The sequence below is a fragment of the Carassius carassius genome, chromosome 30, assembly GCF_963082965.1.
Source record: "Carassius carassius chromosome 30, fCarCar2.1, whole genome shotgun sequence".
NCBI classification, from domain to species: Eukaryota; Metazoa; Chordata; class Actinopteri; order Cypriniformes; family Cyprinidae; genus Carassius; species Carassius carassius.
Window position 1 is genome coordinate 2605757 of NC_081784.1, and position 17658 is coordinate 2623414.

The window sequence follows — 17658 nt, forward strand, 5'->3', positions numbered from 1 at the left end:
AATGAGAGTCAAAACAGCTGATAAAAACATCACAATAATCCACACCACTCCAGTCCATCAATTAATGTGCTGTGAAGCCAAAGCTGTCTTGAAATCCATCTTAGTGATGGATTTGTTTCTTCCAAACATGAAGCTTTTCACATAACAAGACATTAACTGATGGACTGGAGTGGTATGGATTATTTGTAGACTATTGTGATGTTTTTTTAGCTGTTTGGACTCTCATTCTGACGGCACCCATTCACTGCAGAGCATCCATTGCAGAGAATCAAGAATCAAATTCAGATATTACAACAATAATTCCAAAGTTACCGTAAATATTTAACAAATAACACTAATTACACCTTAAATTTCAAGCAACAATCAAATTTTCCAATGCACTGCTAAAAATAACAACGCAAATTGGTAGTAATTACATCACATTATGTCTTGTATGTCTGGGCCATGTTTCGATTAAGAGTTTGGTTATAATTATCACTTAGGTTTGTTTTTAAGAGAGGGTCACCATGCTCTCAGAGTTTGTAATTGTGAAGCGCTGCTTGATTCATCTCTTACAGTGAAGGTCTAATGATGTGAGTGTGGAGTAACTGCCCGGCTCTAGTTAACACTCGTGAAGCCTCTCGGTTGGAGTGGAGGCTGTCATATTTCCTACCCTCTGCTGTGCTGAGCTCATCTAAGGGCTGGATCTTTAAAGGAAGGTTGTGTAAGCTACTAGAAATGTGTCTGGACATGCATACAGAAGCCTCAAATCATGTCTAAGTGCTAAGAAATAAAAACAAAAACAAAAGTGTACAATTAATCAAATTCAGAACTATTCTTCAGAATAACAGGCTTTCACTACAACCTGCCAAAATAAAAGTCTGGTTTAACATGACTCAAGTAAATTCAAATTAATAATAATAACTAGGCATTAAATGTAAAACATTTCCATGAATTATTATTTGTATTAAATTATATTTTATTAATTATAATATTAAACATTAATATAATATTATTAATGTTATAAAAATAAAATATTATAAATGATTATTATATATACTGTATATTATTATTGCTACTATTAATGAATTAATTAATTAACATTTGAAAACATTTGTGTCTTATGTGTTTTTTGTAGCCACTGTACAAATAATTATCCTTCGACAGATGCTCCATCCAAAACTTAACTTAATGTGTTAATGATATTTGCCACAAATTTTTTCAACTGCATTGGAATTAACAACATTTTTACAATTTACAAACCATAAAAAAAACAAGCAGTTGGGTGATTACAGTTCTGAAAGCTTTTCCTTATTTTCAAGGACATTATTCATTTATCTCATGCCCTTGATTGCACATAACTCTTATCAGGACTCAAGGTTTCACTAGAGGAAGAAGATGATTTCAAGGCCTCAAGGACATAAAACACAGACTCTCTTAACATAATCAGCTCAGCGGGCGCAATGGCAAGCCGAATCGAGAGACCCGTTAGTCAGACAAAACTACTTGACCCGTCTATTTTGGATAGTACTTTTCACAAGCTTGCCACATGTCAATAACTCCCCCATTGCTTTTTTCAAAAAAGGTAGAGGTGCCATGCGTAAGCAAGACTATAATGAAAAGCATATATTGCATCACTGCTGCTGCTTAGCAGGACTAACAGCTTCTAACAGGCCTGTTCATGTTTTCGGAGTAAAAGTAAACTAACAGGTTATTGTGATCATGCTAGCAAATTGGCAGGAGATAGAAAAGTAAAGTTGCAGTTTTTAGTAAAAATAGTCAATCTGCATTTTGATGGAGGCCTGTTTTTGACTTTAGACCATGCATTAGCTGGAAAATATAGCCTGAAAATACTGTTCCCCTTCTGCATCCTCAAGCGGACACTTTGGAAAAATGCTGCCAGCAGGACCGGTGTCTGAAGCACGTGGAAATGGACTGCATTTTTGGACGTGTGAAACAACTCCAATCCCATTGGCCCATGACATCACAAGCGGGCACCCAGAAGTAGAAGAGGGCACCTGCCAAACACATCACCAACTTTTGTTGTCTTCAGGAGCCGTTGGTTTGACAGTGCGTGTGAAGGCATTATGGAGAACTCAAGGCAAGTGAGCATAGTTAGAAAGTGTGTGCCTCTGTGTCTGAGGTTTCTGACACCTGAGGATGCACTCGATCTATGAGTTATGTGTCTTGGCGGAGAACTTGCACGTTCTGTGCACTATCATTGATAGTGTTATATTGAGCTCAGGGCATGGATGAGGTTGACGATGAAAGTTTGAGCACTGAATCCTCCCAACCTAACTCCAGCCCTGGGGAAATACTGGGAGTAATGGTGCACACCACTAAAAGGCTTGATTTAGTCTGTTCACATAAAGGCAGATACCCGCCCTTGGCGGATTAGACGAGTGCTTTTTTCAAGTAGTCTGTTTTCAGGCTGCCCCCCTTATTAGGGTTTTTCAAGTATGCAGACCCTTGAGCCTCTTCTAGCCATTTTTAATAGATGGTCTATTTCCTTTATCTTATCCCTTAAGCTATATCAGGTAATAGAGCTGGGCTGGGCTGGGCTGGGCTTCCCTCCCCCACTCTATGGTGTTTATTAGTGAACTCTCTCCCAGGGAGCAACTGGGGGTTCAGTGCCTTGCTCAAGGGCACTTCAGCCATGGGTATTGAGGGTGGATGAGAGCACTGTTCATTTACTCCCCCAAACCTACAACTCCTGCCAGCACCGAGACTCAAACTTGCGACCTTCAGGTTACAAGCCCAACTCTCTAACCATTAGGCCACAGCCGCCCCCAGAAATGGGTAATGGGAAATCCTTCTGGATTGGCTGGGTTCCCCATTTTTCCCGAGTTATGTACTGGCCATAGGTATCAGTGGATTGCTCCCTTTCTGAGTGAAAGTTCGGTGTATGTCTGTCGCTTCTCTTGGTGTTCTTTCACAAGGTGAACAGGCATGCACCGTGGCACGACTAAGTGGGCATTCAGTTCTCCAAAGTGTTCGTTAGAGAACACAGCTCGAGTCCCTAGAAGGGGAATGTCTCAGGTTACACATGTTACCACGGTTCCCCAAGAGGAAACAAGACGCCTCATCCCCTCACGATGCCAGACAACCATATTACTCATATATATATATATATATATATATATATATGACTGGAATTTTTATTATAATTGAAAATATTATTACTTATTTTTTATAAGTTTATGTTTATATATATATATATATATATATATATATATATATATAGTTAAAATAAAAAAAATTCTAATCCAATGACTGGAAGAATAATAAAAATTAAAATAATAATAATTATTATTAAAATACTAAAATGTAATTAGACATATTATTTTATTATTATTATTATTTTATTTTTTACTATTATTTTTTTTGTTCTTATTTTTTACTGGCCCTTCACTTGTCTTTAATTATGTTCAAACTTTCTTAGTTTGGCTAGTAATTTTTGCTGTGGTGTCGAAAAAGTATTTTAAGTAATAAATGTAAAGCAAAGTTGCATTTAAATATTTTTTCTTGCAATATTGCAATATTTTTTCATCATCAATTCATCAGCCAAAACAATGGCTTAATGGCAAAACAATGGCAAGTTATTTTCAGTAAAATGTATTTTGTGTAGAATGTATTTACATAACTGTACATTTTGCAGATATTAAATGAGTAAATATAGATAACTGCTTATTTACTGTTCAGATAACTGAATGGAACACATGTGTTTAGACTACAAATGCATTTGGGATGTTATGAAATGGAGCCACAGATAAGCATATCCAATGTCTCTTTTGGTTTGTTGTTGCTATGTTTGTTGTTAGATCTGCATGAGTCTTTAAAAATGCACTGAGACGAGAATAAACTTAAGACAGACATACAAACCCTTAGAAGAGGGAATGGCCCCCAAATCACATATTAAAGCAAAATGACATACTTTACCTCCTTTAAGATGCCCTCTTTTTCCAAATTAACATTCTGTACTGTAATACAAGCATTATTATGAAATAATTAAGCTGACTTGTGTCAGCATTAATTGACACAGTCACTATAAGTTTTATGAATCAGCAAAAAATGTCTAAATAATAATACCAATTAACTAATTAATGATTGCTAATGAACATCTTTTATACTGATGTGTAGTTGCATTTGAAGCTGCTATAAACAACACATATACACAAACACAGATATTTAAATTAAATAAAATATTAAATTTTAAATGATAAGATGTCATAATGAGAACAAGCTGTTTATTAATTCTGATTTGAGGTTTCATTTAAAATACGAAATTGTAGTACTAAAGTGAAAAAAACTGTCTTCCATTTCATGTCTAAATTTGATATTGCATTAAGAATTATTTTAATGCATCATAATCATTAATGCATTAACTAAATATTGGCTTTTCAGCAAAAAAGCTTAAAAGGTGCATACAGTAGCTACTTAAATATTAAGCCTTTTTTTTACTGAAAAGTTGTTGAAGATTGCAGCATATTACAGTAAGCTTATGTGACAACTTGCCCCGATACGAATGTGACAACCTGCCCCAACCTGACTTCTAACCTTCCAACCTGAAATATCTGTATGTTATATACCCCGTGTGACAACTTGCCCCGGTCTCCTATATACAGATACAGTAGATCGCTGGAAAAAAAATGGTGCTGAAACAATTTTCACTCAGAAATTGCTAGTGAGCTTCACAATCAATTGCAAAGGAAGGACAAGTTAAACTTTGACTTAAACGTGACATTTTGAAGTATTTTCTTTTAAAACGTAGCCTACTCCAATAATCTTTTTTTTTAAACTGTTACACTAAAATGTAAATAAAGTGGAATCAAAAGCACACGTCCTAATAAATGAAGGCAGTGCAATATGTCTTAAATGTTTAGTTGAACTTGTGTGTGAGATGTAAGGTGATGGATGAGATGCAGTGTGCTTACAGTCTGCTGTGAGTCCTGCTCTTCAGGCTCTCCGTCGCGCTGTTACAGGTGATGCTCTTCTGAGAACAGCGGCAGATCTCCGGACACATGAAACACACTCCATCGCAGAAAGACATCAGCAGAGGAGAAACAAGAAACAAGAAAGATCTCAGCATTGTCCCGTGGTGTTTTCACCCTTTTTTAAACCAGTAAGATCCACTTTCCTCTCTCCGGGCTTCTGAGTGGAGATCGAGTGAGTGCGCGCTGGAGACTGATGGGAATAAACGCGTTTGGCTGACTCAGCGAGGTGCTTACATTTTGATGAGTTAGTTGGACGATTGATTTAGAGTTTCTTGTCTGATAGTGCAGCAGCTACTTGTTAACAGTCCTTTCACGGGATCAGGTCTGGGAGAAGAGCTCACAAACAAACGGGTTTTCTGCGTATCTTGAGTCATACCAGAACTAACAATGAACGCCCTGCGTGTGTCCAGTCAATCTCACCAAACAGACACACGTAACACACACATACTGGATAGACAGACATACATGTACACAACAAAGAATCAATCATGTTCATATATATGTGACGAATAAAAATCTTGAATCGTGAATGTTGATATATATATATATATATATATATATATATATATATATATATATATATATATATATATATATACATACAGACAGACAGACAGACAGATAATTAGACAGACAGATAGATAGATAGATAGATAGATAGATAGATAGATAGATAGATAGATAGATAGATAGATAGATAGATAGATAGATAGATAGATAGATAGATAGATAGATAGATAGATAGATAGATAGATAGATAGATAGATAGATAGATAGATAAACAAATAACATGTACACACATATACATATAAGATTTTTTGTATATATATGTTGTTTTAATAAAGTTGCATATGTAAATAAAATATACAGAATATTGTTGACATATCGCTTTAGAGAATCATATATGGCAGTGTCACTGATGATATGAGGTAATGCATGTCATATATTACATTTCCGTATGGGCAGTAATTGTTTTTTTTTTCTTTTCTAAGACCACGCTGACCTGTGCAAAGCAGGCAGTAGTTTATTAGTGTCTACTCGTGTCTGCTCCGGCGCCTGGCTGTGCCATTGATAAGACTGGGAGGAGCAATCTAACCTTGATAGGACATAATGAAATCCACTAGAGCTGTGGGCCACTTCTCTCATTTCATATAATCATAATGGCATCATTGCTGACTGTTATATGTTATCATTTTACAGTCCTCTAATAATATGACTCTTTTACTTTTTAAAGGTTTCATAAACACACACACACACACACACACACACACACACACACACACACACACACACACACACACACAAAACTTTAGAATTCAGCAAAAGAGAAAATTAAGCATATTCTCTCATATGCTTTCTTGTAATTTATTACTGTTTCGATATTAAAGAGCAAGAAACACAAGGCATAAATACTCTTTAACAAAGATTATTTACGCCACATTTTTCATGCTGCACATTTTTATTATTGTTATGTTTTATTAAATTCAATATTTTATTGGTTTATTTGTTATTTGTTTGTTTGTTATACTTGCCAAAAAAAGTTTTTTTTTTAAAGGAAATAAAAACAGTATTTATCATCAGCATCTATATATATAGATATAATATTTTACTTTAAAGATTTCGTAACCACTTTTTTTATTTTTTTATTCAACATTCAAAATGAAACATGTCCTATCATATGCTTTCTTGTTGCATGATTGTTTTGATATTAAAGGCCGGGCCAGATATATATACAATGCATACATTTACATTTACTCTTCATCAAAGATCTTAAATTTTTTCCATCGCATTATTAATGTTCCGCACAGATTTCAACTTTAAAGTCTCTATTGGTATCATTTTACTGTAATTATATTATTATTATTATTTCCAGTTGATAAATGAGTGTAAATGTATGCGTTACCCATCTGGCATTCAGAACAAAACACGCGTATTGGCCGTGTTGCCGTGACGTCACCCAAACGAGGAAGTGGAATGTTACAGTTTCAACTGTTACAGTGAAAGTGAAAACACGAGGAACTCGAATCATGATGTTGTTATCCTCCATGGATCGGAGACAGTCCAGCAGCTTTGCCAGATATCTAGATGGAGAATCCTGGGAGATTAAAGATGCTTTACGTGACGCGATTGCAAAGTGTCAACTGTTTGAGTCCAGCAGGTAGGTAAACCGAGTTTCCTTAAAGACACCTCTTACAGACACATGATGGAGGCTGTGCACATTTCGTTTACATGCAAAAGATTTAAATCAATTTTGCGCTTAAATTGGATTTCCTCTGTTCTCCTGCAGTTATGAGCTGACTCTGGATCAGAGCAGAGACCTGACTGCAGAGAGACTCTATCACTTGTTAAGACTGCCTTGCATGAAAGAACACCTTCGAAATCAGGTGAGAGAGAGTCTTCTGCACGTCTTCATTACGCATTCAAAAAGAACTATGGTGTTACCATGGTAAAGCTATGTTGTCATTTGCTAAAAACGATAGCACTTTGATACATTCCTTAAATTCACGTTGTCCTTCAAGCCTCAACATTGGTAGAAGTCCTAATCACGATTTTACCATGGTACATGAGACAAAAAAGTGGTTTTGCCATGTTATCATAAAACCCAGTGCATCGAAAACATCCAGGCAGTACAATGTTGTTGTATTCCTTAGTGTAATGCATATTGAACATTTATTATTTGTCTTTGTTTAGCTAAAAGAGAAGCAAAAAGGCTTCATAAACAAGAGTTTAGGAATCACTGAGATCATCTGCTCCGCTGACATGTCCACGGGAGTCAAGGTTTGTACATTTTTGTGCTATAAACTGACAAAAATGGTGCAGAACAATTTTAACTCAGAAATTGCTTGTAAACTTCACAAACAATTACAAAGAAATGGCAAGTAACATGTTGTAAAATCATTGTTATGGTGTATTCTAAAATTCCCGCTGCTTTGTGATAGAGGTAATTATGCTGAAATCAGCTGCAACAGGTTTTCAAATATCTCAGGTTGCTGTTGTTTACACTATAACTGAATTTTGAGCTGTTCTCGAGACATTTGCATGTGGTGTTGGCATGCATGACGCTACACATTTGCATTTATTCCACATTTGAATAGTCACACTGCACTGTTCGCTGTAACCCTCAGCTCGGTGTTGTGTGTGGACTCTATGGAGGTGCTGTCAGTAATCTGGGCAGTCCAGAGCAGAAGATGAAATGGTATCTCCCTGTTTCAGTAAGTCATGAATAAATGCTGTGCACTCCAGACTTTGAAACACACTCAACAGATTTGCACAGTAATGTTTGAAAGTCAAAGTCCTGGTCATTTTGGTCTCTATGAGTTTGCACATGTGTTTGTTTATTGCAAGAATGGCTGACATTATTGATTTAAAGGTATAGTTTACCCCCAAATTAAGATGTAGATGATTTTATTTCTCTACCGGATTTTGAGAAATGCAGCATTGCATCACTTGCTCAGCAATGGATGCTCTGAAGTGAATGGGTGCCGTCAGAATGAGAGTCCAAACAGCTGATAAAAACATCACAATAATCCACAGCACTCCAGTCCATCAGTAAATGTCTTGTGAAGCCAAAAGCTGCTTGTTTGTAAGAAACAAATCCATCATTAATTGCTTTTCACTTCACAAGACATTAACTGATGGACTGGATTGCTGTGGATTACTTGTGGATTATTGTGATGTTTTAATCAGATGTTTGGACTCTCATTCTGACGGCACCCATTCACTGCAAAGGAGCCATTGTTGAGCAAGTGATGCAGTGCTACATTTCTCCAAATCTGTTCTGATGAAGAAACAAACTCATTTACCTCATCTTACATCATGGGTGGGTGAGGCAAATTTTCTTTTTGGGGTGAGCTATTTTTAATGTCAATGCAACATGCCCTATACAATTTTGTGTTTAATTGCAGGAGTTACAGTTTACAGGGATGTTTGCAATGACTGAGAGGGGCCACGGTAGCAACGTTCGAGGCATTATCACTGAAGCTCGATACAATCAATCCACACAGGTGATTCCCAAAACTCCTCTATGCTTTCATCTACAGGACTGTCTGGGATCAACAGTGATTTCAATGCACATTTTGAAAGTATAGTTTACCCAAAAATATAAATTCTGGCATCAGCAACTTATGTTGTAAACCCATATGACATTCATCCTTACTTATTTAATAAAATTCAGCTGACATTTATATCATTAAGCTCCAAAAAGGTTAAAGAGTAAATTGAATTTGAATTGAAACTGAAATCTAATGTTGTTCACTGGAGACCTTTCATTTTTGTGACTCATATCCACACTTGAATTATTGCGAAACAGACACAGAGTTCAGTTGAAATGTTTCTGATGGTGGTTTCGCAGGAGTTTATTATTCACACACCCTCTGAAGATGCTCAGAAAATGTACATTGGGAATGCAATGAAAGGAAACTATGCCGCTGTGTTTGCCCAGCTCATTATAAATGGAGAATCTCAGGGTAAGACTGATGCAACGGCTGTTCATACTGACTTTATATACTGAATTATCATTAGTTCAGCATATCTGGCATGTTTCTAACAACTCATTTGTGCTCATTTAGACACGGACCCACTGATTTAAATTGTTCATGTGGAGATGCATGCATTTTGTCGTTATTTAAAAATATTTGGAAAGCATAAACTTGAATTACTAACCCATGTGTTAAACTTTAGCACATAACTTGTATGTATATGAACGCCACCTAAATCATGCTTCTTATTGAGAAGATGTCTGTTTCAGGTCCCCACTGCTTTATTGTACCAATCCGTGATCAGAATGGAGTCATGTGGCCAGGAGTGACCACCATTGACATGAAGCACAAAGAAGGTAATGCATTAACACTATTTTTCAATGCAGACCTCCTCGATAATGTTTTTAAGTCTTGACTGTTGTACTTTATATGTGTTTTTGCACAGGTCTGCATGGGGTTGACAATGGCATTTTGATATTTAATAACGTCCGGATACCAAGGGCAAATCTGCTGGGAAAGTGAGTTAACGGACTAGGCATCGTGAACAAAACTGAACTGATTCGTGAGATTATATTTAGGAATTCCCACAATCATGAAAAAACTGAAAATATCAGCGAATGTTAAAATTGTGATTTCCAAACCTAGAAAAGCAATTGAATTTGTAAACATTTTATAGTCCAGATTTTTATGGCTATTATTTAAAGATTATTAATTAAAAAAAATCCTTATCCATTATTTACGAATGACTGGAAAAAAAAAATTATTGAAATTCATTGATGCCAACAGAAATCAAATAAATTAAACGGTGATTATTTAAATAATGCTTAAATATATTTGAACAATATTTTAATATGTTGCTATTATTATTATTATTATTAATATACAATTTTATAATTTTTTAATTTCTATTTGGTCATGTTTTATTATTTATTTATTTGATAGTTAGACAGTTCTCAGAGGTTAATTAAAACAAAAAAATGTAATTTTGAATTTGTCAACATAGATATATAGATAGATATGCATGTGTGTGCCTGTTTGATGTATATAGTAGTTCTAAATGAATGTAGGAGAGAATGCGTGTCTCTCACAGCTCATTGTTCTTGTGTATTGCAGGTTTGGTTCAGTGTCAGCTGATGGTTTGTACTCGTCTCCTGTCCTCAGTAAAAGCAGTCGCTTCAATGCAATGCTGGCTGCCCTGACGCCCACCCGCCTGGGTCTCACTGTACAAGCCATGGCTGCCATGAAGGTTTCTACTCACCTCCACTCGCATTTAACACAACAGAAATCAGTGTTATTACTCTGGAAACATGATTATTATGCACCATCACACACTTGCATCTCTGTGTGACGCAGTAAAGTCAGTGATGCTTCAGCTTCACCACAAGAGGGAGACATGCAATTATTTCTCTAGTGTAATATAGTGAGATTTTAGTATTGTTTGTTATTTTAGTAATATTTTGACATTTATTTTTCATTTTAGTTGTAGAAATTGTATTATGCACCTTTGTTTTTTTTATAAGTTTTTTCATATTTATTTTTAACTTTATTTTAATTCAGTTAACAGCCAGACAAAATTAATTGTTAAATTCTTCATCTATTTATATTTTATTTTAGTTTTGTGTTTAAGTTTAATATATATATATATATATATATATATACTCTGTCACCTGTATGACTTTGATTTATTTGATTTAGATATTTATTAGATATTTATGAAGCAGCTTTACAGAAAATCATGATGTTAATATTTTAAAATATCTTAATATCTTCATGCCTTATATTTATATTATAATTACATTTTATTACACTTATATAATATTATTACACTTATATTATAATTACATTTATCAGATCAGCGCTGGATGATAATATAGTATACATTTTGAGACGATACAAGCAATCAAGCAGTTGAGATTTGCTATATATGTGCTATGTGAGTATACTGTATGTATTCAGATAAGGTTGGACGTGATTATATATCCAAAAGACTCAGACAATAACATCTTGTGACAAAAAAAACCTAAACAGGCAGTTGAGATTTGCTATATAGTGTCTGTATATATATATATATATATATATATATATATATATATATATGTATATGTATATGTATATGTATATGTGTGTGTGTGTATATATTGCTTTACATGAGTATACTGTATGTATGTGGATAAAGCTGGATATATTTATATTTCCAACTTTATATAAAGGTCTGGATGCAATTATGGTTGAGAGCGGCCTGGTCATTCTGCTAAATATCAAATTTTGTGTTTCACAAAAGAAAGCAAGAAATACAGGTTTTTAACAACATGAGGATGAGTAAATGATCGTTTTTAGGGAGAACTGCATCTTTAATTATGAATAATGTCCAGCAGCAGTCTTATTAACTTGTTTTTGTAAAAATCACCTTTAAATAGTGTGTTTTCTCTACAGCTGGGGCTCGTCATTGCAGTGCGCTACAGTCACAGGTAGGTTGTTAAAAAAAATCTGTGTTTGTGAATGTCGTGCAAATTCATGTGAAATGCAGATGTGATGCATCGGTGGTAACAGATCAAAACAATTCCCTGTAATTATTTATCAGCGTTAAACAGTTGCGCATCAAAAGTGATTTATGTGGTCGTAGGGGAGAGAAAAATAAACAACAAGCTCTAGAAATGAGTGCAAACAAAATGAGAGCGGCGTGACGTGTGGAGTCTCTCCTCACCGCAGAGCACATCCAGTTCAGAGGGATACTCTCGGCTGCTGCTGCACGTCTTCCTCACATGTGGCTTGGTGCATGTGTGCATCTGCGTGGGCGATGCTGGGTCTCTCTGAACATGGCATCCCCAGGCTGAAACAAATACAGAAAGAGAGGAAATGTTTGCTTTCTATAGTTGCAGGTTTTCCATTTGCAAAACGGCTCTGCGCACCCACACGCACAAACATATCAGAGGAGGAACAAAGAGCCACAACATGTATGAGCGCTCAGGTGTGAGAGAAAAACCACACTCGCAGTTATCAGGCTCGATGCTCTCAGCCCACCACACCTCTTCTTGTTCGATCTTATTACGACATGCACCTCAAAGCCACTGCACTTCAGACTTTCTGAAAGAGAGAGGGTTTAAGATTAAAAACAACAACGTGCTGTGCTGTCAAAGCACAGTCGGTGGTCACTTTGTGCACATGTGGCTTGCAGATTTGCTTGCAAGGTCTGGGAGAAGCAGAGTAGCAGGTTGTTCGGTCAGTTGCTGGGAAACTTAGTTATAAGGATAAGACTTGGCAAACAGACAAGTTCAGTAGCTACGTACAGTCATTTAAAGTCAACATGAAATCAATCTTTAGACATGTTCATTGGTGCACACCATTCCAAAGAAAATAGTTTTTGTCTTTGCTGTTTTTGATCATCACATTACAAGTCACTGAGATCATGTAGCCATTTGTTAATTTTAACTAATACCAGTGTATGCATTTATATTCTACTGTATTATAGTATATTTTTTCATATTTTAAATTAGCTTTTATTTTTATGTTTTGTTTCAGGTTTAGTAATTTTGTTACGTAATTGTATTGTCATTTTTATGATATTTAAAACAAATTTGGTAATAGATTTCTATTTCAGCTGTAGTTTTAGTCATTTTTATTAGTTTTCATTGTTGTGTATTTTTATATAGCTTAAATAGATTTTTATTTCAGATTAAATCTTTTTATAAAGCTTTGATTTATATATACTTCACTTTTAGTTTTAGTCATTTTTATATAGATTTATTTATTTTTGTTTTTCATATTTTTAGAAAGCTTTGTTTATTGTAAATGTTATTGTATTTATTTTTTATTTTTCAGTCTTTTTTGTACTTAAGCTTATTTCATTTGGTTGCCAATGTTGCTAATTTTCCTGTACAAAGTTTTTTATCAATTTTTTTTTATTGATTTATTTTGATTATTGAAAATGATTTATAATAGTTTTAGTTGTCATTAACAATGACTGAGCTGTCCAACAGGCAAGTAGCATTTAATTAATGCAGTCTTTCTAAAATCTTACCAACAGTCAATAATAATGATTTAATGCCAGAAAATCTTAATATAATCTAAAAGTTAATAACTTAAGTTCATAATTCTTGTACAGGATGTTCAGTAGAAAGTATATGGCAAATAGAATGGGTTGTGAGAGCTGTATTATGTTGAGTTTAATGGTATAGCATTTCACTTTTTGAATGAAATAAGAGACAGCACTGTCATCTGTTCAGTGAAATGAAGGACAGTTGTTCAGATGACAGACGACACTTCATGCATTTCATCAGTCTTCAGGAAATGTAGGTGTGCGCTTGCATCATGTGGTTCCACTATGTCTTCCGGTGACTTCTATATATTCCACTATAGAATATTGCAGTTCAGAATAGTTCATAGATCTGTGCTTCCCGACGAAAAAGAGGTTTATTTCTAAAGAAATTGACTGTAAGGGATGTTAAACATCCCAAAAGGACTCTCAGAAAAAAAAACAACAACAGTCCTTTCTCATGAAGGCTGTCGTGTTGATCACATGAACAGCTGTATGCAACTCACTTTATCTCAATAGCAACTCTACTGACGTCACTGAAGTTGTGCATCTATTTGTTCATGCTAACAAATAGCAGTATTATTTATGTACTATTGAAGTATTTCATATTTTTATATTTTCTTATTTTTGGTTTTAGTAATTTTGTTATTTGCTTTAGTCATTTTATTAGATTCTTTTATTATTATTATTATTGTATATAGCTTTTATTTAGTAATTTTTATTTAAAAAGAATTATGTATATAGTTGTATTAAAAATATATTTTTTAGACATTTGTATTCGTTTTTTAAATTTTATTTTATATAACTTTATTTTTTTATTTCGGTTTTACTTTTGGACATTTGGTTGCAGAATGAATAATAATAGGTGACAAACTCTGCAACATGAATCAACACTGAGCTAAAATAATGACACTGTTGTCTTCTGTACAGCTGCTTATAGTCCAATTATTAATCATTTAATGAACATTGCACTATTAGTGAACTAATTTGAATCAACACTAACAACTAAATTAAACTGAATAATGACACTATTGTCTTCTTCATAGCCAAATTTGTATTTGTTTTTGTACTTTGCAACATTATTACTGTTTAGTTTGTTACTTACTTTGCAAATACTGTGCATCTATAAATAGGGTGTTTCTACAATAGCATCAGTAACCTTAATGCGCTTTAAATGACATTTGACCAGCACATACACATGTCTGTGTAATTTTAAGAGACCTGTACATGAGAAGACACTCAACTTTAGATGAGGCATGTTACAATTTCTGTGTGGGCTTCTCACCTTTAAAACCACACATATGCGCACACACACATGCTCCCATCTCGTCTGCTCTGTGGGGAAGCCACCTGCAGATGTTAGATGTAGAGATACAGTTTGTGGTAGTTCAAGAGTCACAGGTGTACAAAGCTCGACTTAAGTACACAAGAAAGACAGAAACACATACAGACACAAGACCAGACGTCCACCACACACACTAATGCATGCACTGTGGTAAGAAAAGTGGGTAACCTGGAATGGTTTTTGGTTTATTTCTCCGGTGCGTCGACATCCAGGTGTGTTGTGGGACGTCTGACCCTTTGCTGTGACCTGCTGTTTCTGTTTGGGTTTGAATGTGATTCTCTGACAATGACAGCGGTTTCTGAGATTGCAGTGACATTCTGAATGAGTTTCAATGTCTAAATGTTCTTTACAGTCGCAGACAGTTCGGTCCGAAGGATAAGGATGAGGTGAAGATCATCGAGCACCAAACACAGTACCTGAGACTGATGCCACACCTGGCGGCTGCCCTCGCACTCATCTTCACCACCAGGTGAATCTACTTCCTGTTCACGGCCTTTTTATATGTAAAGACAAGACACTACAGGCAAAAACATTTGTTTCAGTTTTAAGATTTGTGGCTGTTTTGGTTGTCATTATGTGTTGTTTCAGACTAGTGGAAAGAAAACATACAAAATACACTTTGAGGTATTTATTTTATAGGGCTGGGACGAGAAATCGATGCAGAATCGATTCTTAGATTTTCAGAATGCATCGCGATTCCTCTGGAATCGATTCTGAGCTTAGATTTTAACAGCAGATGGCGCTCTAATCTAGTTTTTATCTGCACACTCAAATGCTCATGAAGAAGAGTGCTAAAGAGCGCTGTTGCGTTCGGCTGAGTCATGTAATTTCACTTCATCTTAGAATGCTTTTATGATGCAAGATTAATGTAAACACAGCCCACTGTGAGCACCTTTGTAATTCACTTCAACTTTTTCGAATTTTATGAATGATTATTTTAGGTTCAAGTGTCTGTAAGGATTTGGAAACGAGCAGAGTGCGGGTGTTTCTAAAGCCTGCAGTGCCATCTGCTGTTCAAAACTAAGCTCAGAGTCGATTCAAGAAAGAATCGCCATGCATTCGGAAAATATCAGAATCGATGCTGAATCATTTCTCGATTCGCCGTGCATCTATTTATTTTCCCACCCCTATTATTTTTATTGCACTGTATCTATTTGCATTTGTAAATTTTAGTTATATAATGCATCTCTATAAAGCGTTAGTTTTGAAAAAATGAAAATATATTAGGATAATGAGGGTGAACATAAAAACACAAAGTTAGTTTGTTCGTATAGTTCATACAAAATTGTATTACTAAAATCATGGTTTTATATATATATATATATATATATATATATATATATATATATATATATACATATTAATTAATTAGAGTATGCATCAATTGCATATTTTAACATAATATCTCAGAATTCTTAATGTAATCAATAAACTTGGGACATGTGTTATTAGAAGTATGGCAATAACTATTAATATTCCTGGGGTGTCTTTCCTTAATTTAGGAGAGGATTTTGTTCAAAGCAAATTGCATTTGAGAAAAGACTATTTAAGGTATTTAATTTAATTTTAAAAAGCCAAAAATATTACCAGTGCTGTTGTTCAAATGTTTTACTGAAGAGAAAAATCTGAATAACAAAACAAGATTAATTTACATGCATCTACTCCAAGCATTTTCTGGGAATCGAACCTGTGACATTGGTGTTGTTAGGGTCATGCCGTACTGTTCGAGCAGGAAGGCTGCAAAATAAAAATGAAATAAAACATAAAATTAGTAGATTCTTTTGATTCTATGTTGCAAAAATACATTTTTGTTAACTCTTGTGATCAAGCAGTTCCATAATTATCAGCATTTCAAATCTAGGAACGTTTTTCATAATTCAAATGTTTCTAATACAATGACAGAGGGAGGGAAAATTGGACATTGTTTGACTTCTGATTTCTGTAATCAACCCTTCTAGATGTATTCCCTAATTTGGAAAGTTTTTTTTCTTTTGCTTTTGGAGCTACTGTAGAAGTTAACTGACAGACCACTTCCTCTTCTGAGAACCATAGAAATGTGAAAAGGGTCCATTGTATTTTTAATTAGCAAAAAAACATTTTAGCACACACAAAAGCTGTAAGTCTTTTTAAGCCATACAATATCTGTGGGTGAGCAACCATTTTTGCTTTTTCTTTTTTTTTTCTTTTTTATAAATGGTCAGAGTTTGTCTACACAGAACATCAAACTAGATTAAAAAATAAGAAGAGAATATCATAAGTGATCCTGGACCCTGGTCTTAAGTTTCAGTTTTTTGAAATGTGATTTTTACATCATCTGAAAGTTGAATAAATAATCTTTTCATTGATGCATGGTTTGTTAGGAGGACAATATTTGGCCGAGATACAACTATTTGAAAATCTGGAGTTGTCCAAATGAAGTTCTTAGCAATGCAAACTTCAGTTTTTATATATTTACAGTAGGTAATTTAGAGAATATGTTCATGGAACATGATCTTTAATTAATATCCTAATGATTTTTGGCATAGAGGAAAAATCAATCATTTTGACCCATACAAAGTTTTTTGGGCTATTGCTACAAATATACCACAGAGACTTAAAACTATTAAAAGGCTTTTGTGCTCCAGGGTCACATATATGTGTGTGTGTCCTTTAAAGACACAAAGTAGCAGCATTTTTATTGGCCTCCTCTGGAGGTCTCTGTGTTTGTGTAATTCAGGTCAGTGGCACATTCTGAGAAATACCACAGGAGGAGAATCAAAGCAAAAGAGGAGCTCAGGTGCCTCCTTCTGAGAAACCCCTGACGATTTCAGCATTATTTATCTAAAACGT

At 34.7% G+C, this 17658-nt stretch overlaps 2 protein-coding genes across 2 annotated transcripts in view; one reads left to right on the forward strand and one right to left on the reverse strand.

The window, feature by feature from the left end:
* lhcgr (luteinizing hormone/choriogonadotropin receptor) overlaps positions 1–17658 on the reverse strand; it is a 70831-nt gene that overhangs the window by 19928 nt on the left and 33245 nt on the right. The window contains exons 2-4 of the mRNA XM_059516976.1: positions 14770–14834; positions 12156–12281; positions 4914–5010 (exon numbers count right to left, since the gene is read on the reverse strand). Of these exons, the coding sequence (XP_059372959.1) occupies positions 4914–5010; positions 12156–12281; positions 14770–14809 (263 nt within the window). The 5' untranslated portion in view covers positions 14810–14834. The remainder of the gene's footprint in view (positions 1–4913; positions 5011–12155; positions 12282–14769; positions 14835–17658) is intronic.
* Positions 6905–17658, forward strand: part of acoxl (acyl-CoA oxidase-like) — a 44608-nt gene continuing 33854 nt past the window's right edge. Inside the window, exons 1-11 of the mRNA XM_059516977.1 lie at positions 6905–7131; positions 7261–7357; positions 7665–7751; positions 8099–8185; positions 8879–8977; positions 9325–9439; positions 9721–9807; positions 9897–9969; positions 10565–10697; positions 11885–11919; positions 15182–15298. Coding sequence (XP_059372960.1) covers positions 7001–7131; positions 7261–7357; positions 7665–7751; positions 8099–8185; positions 8879–8977; positions 9325–9439; positions 9721–9807; positions 9897–9969; positions 10565–10697; positions 11885–11919; positions 15182–15298 — 1061 coding nt within the window. The 5' untranslated portion in view covers positions 6905–7000. The remainder of the gene's footprint in view (positions 7132–7260; positions 7358–7664; positions 7752–8098; positions 8186–8878; positions 8978–9324; positions 9440–9720; positions 9808–9896; positions 9970–10564; positions 10698–11884; positions 11920–15181; positions 15299–17658) is intronic.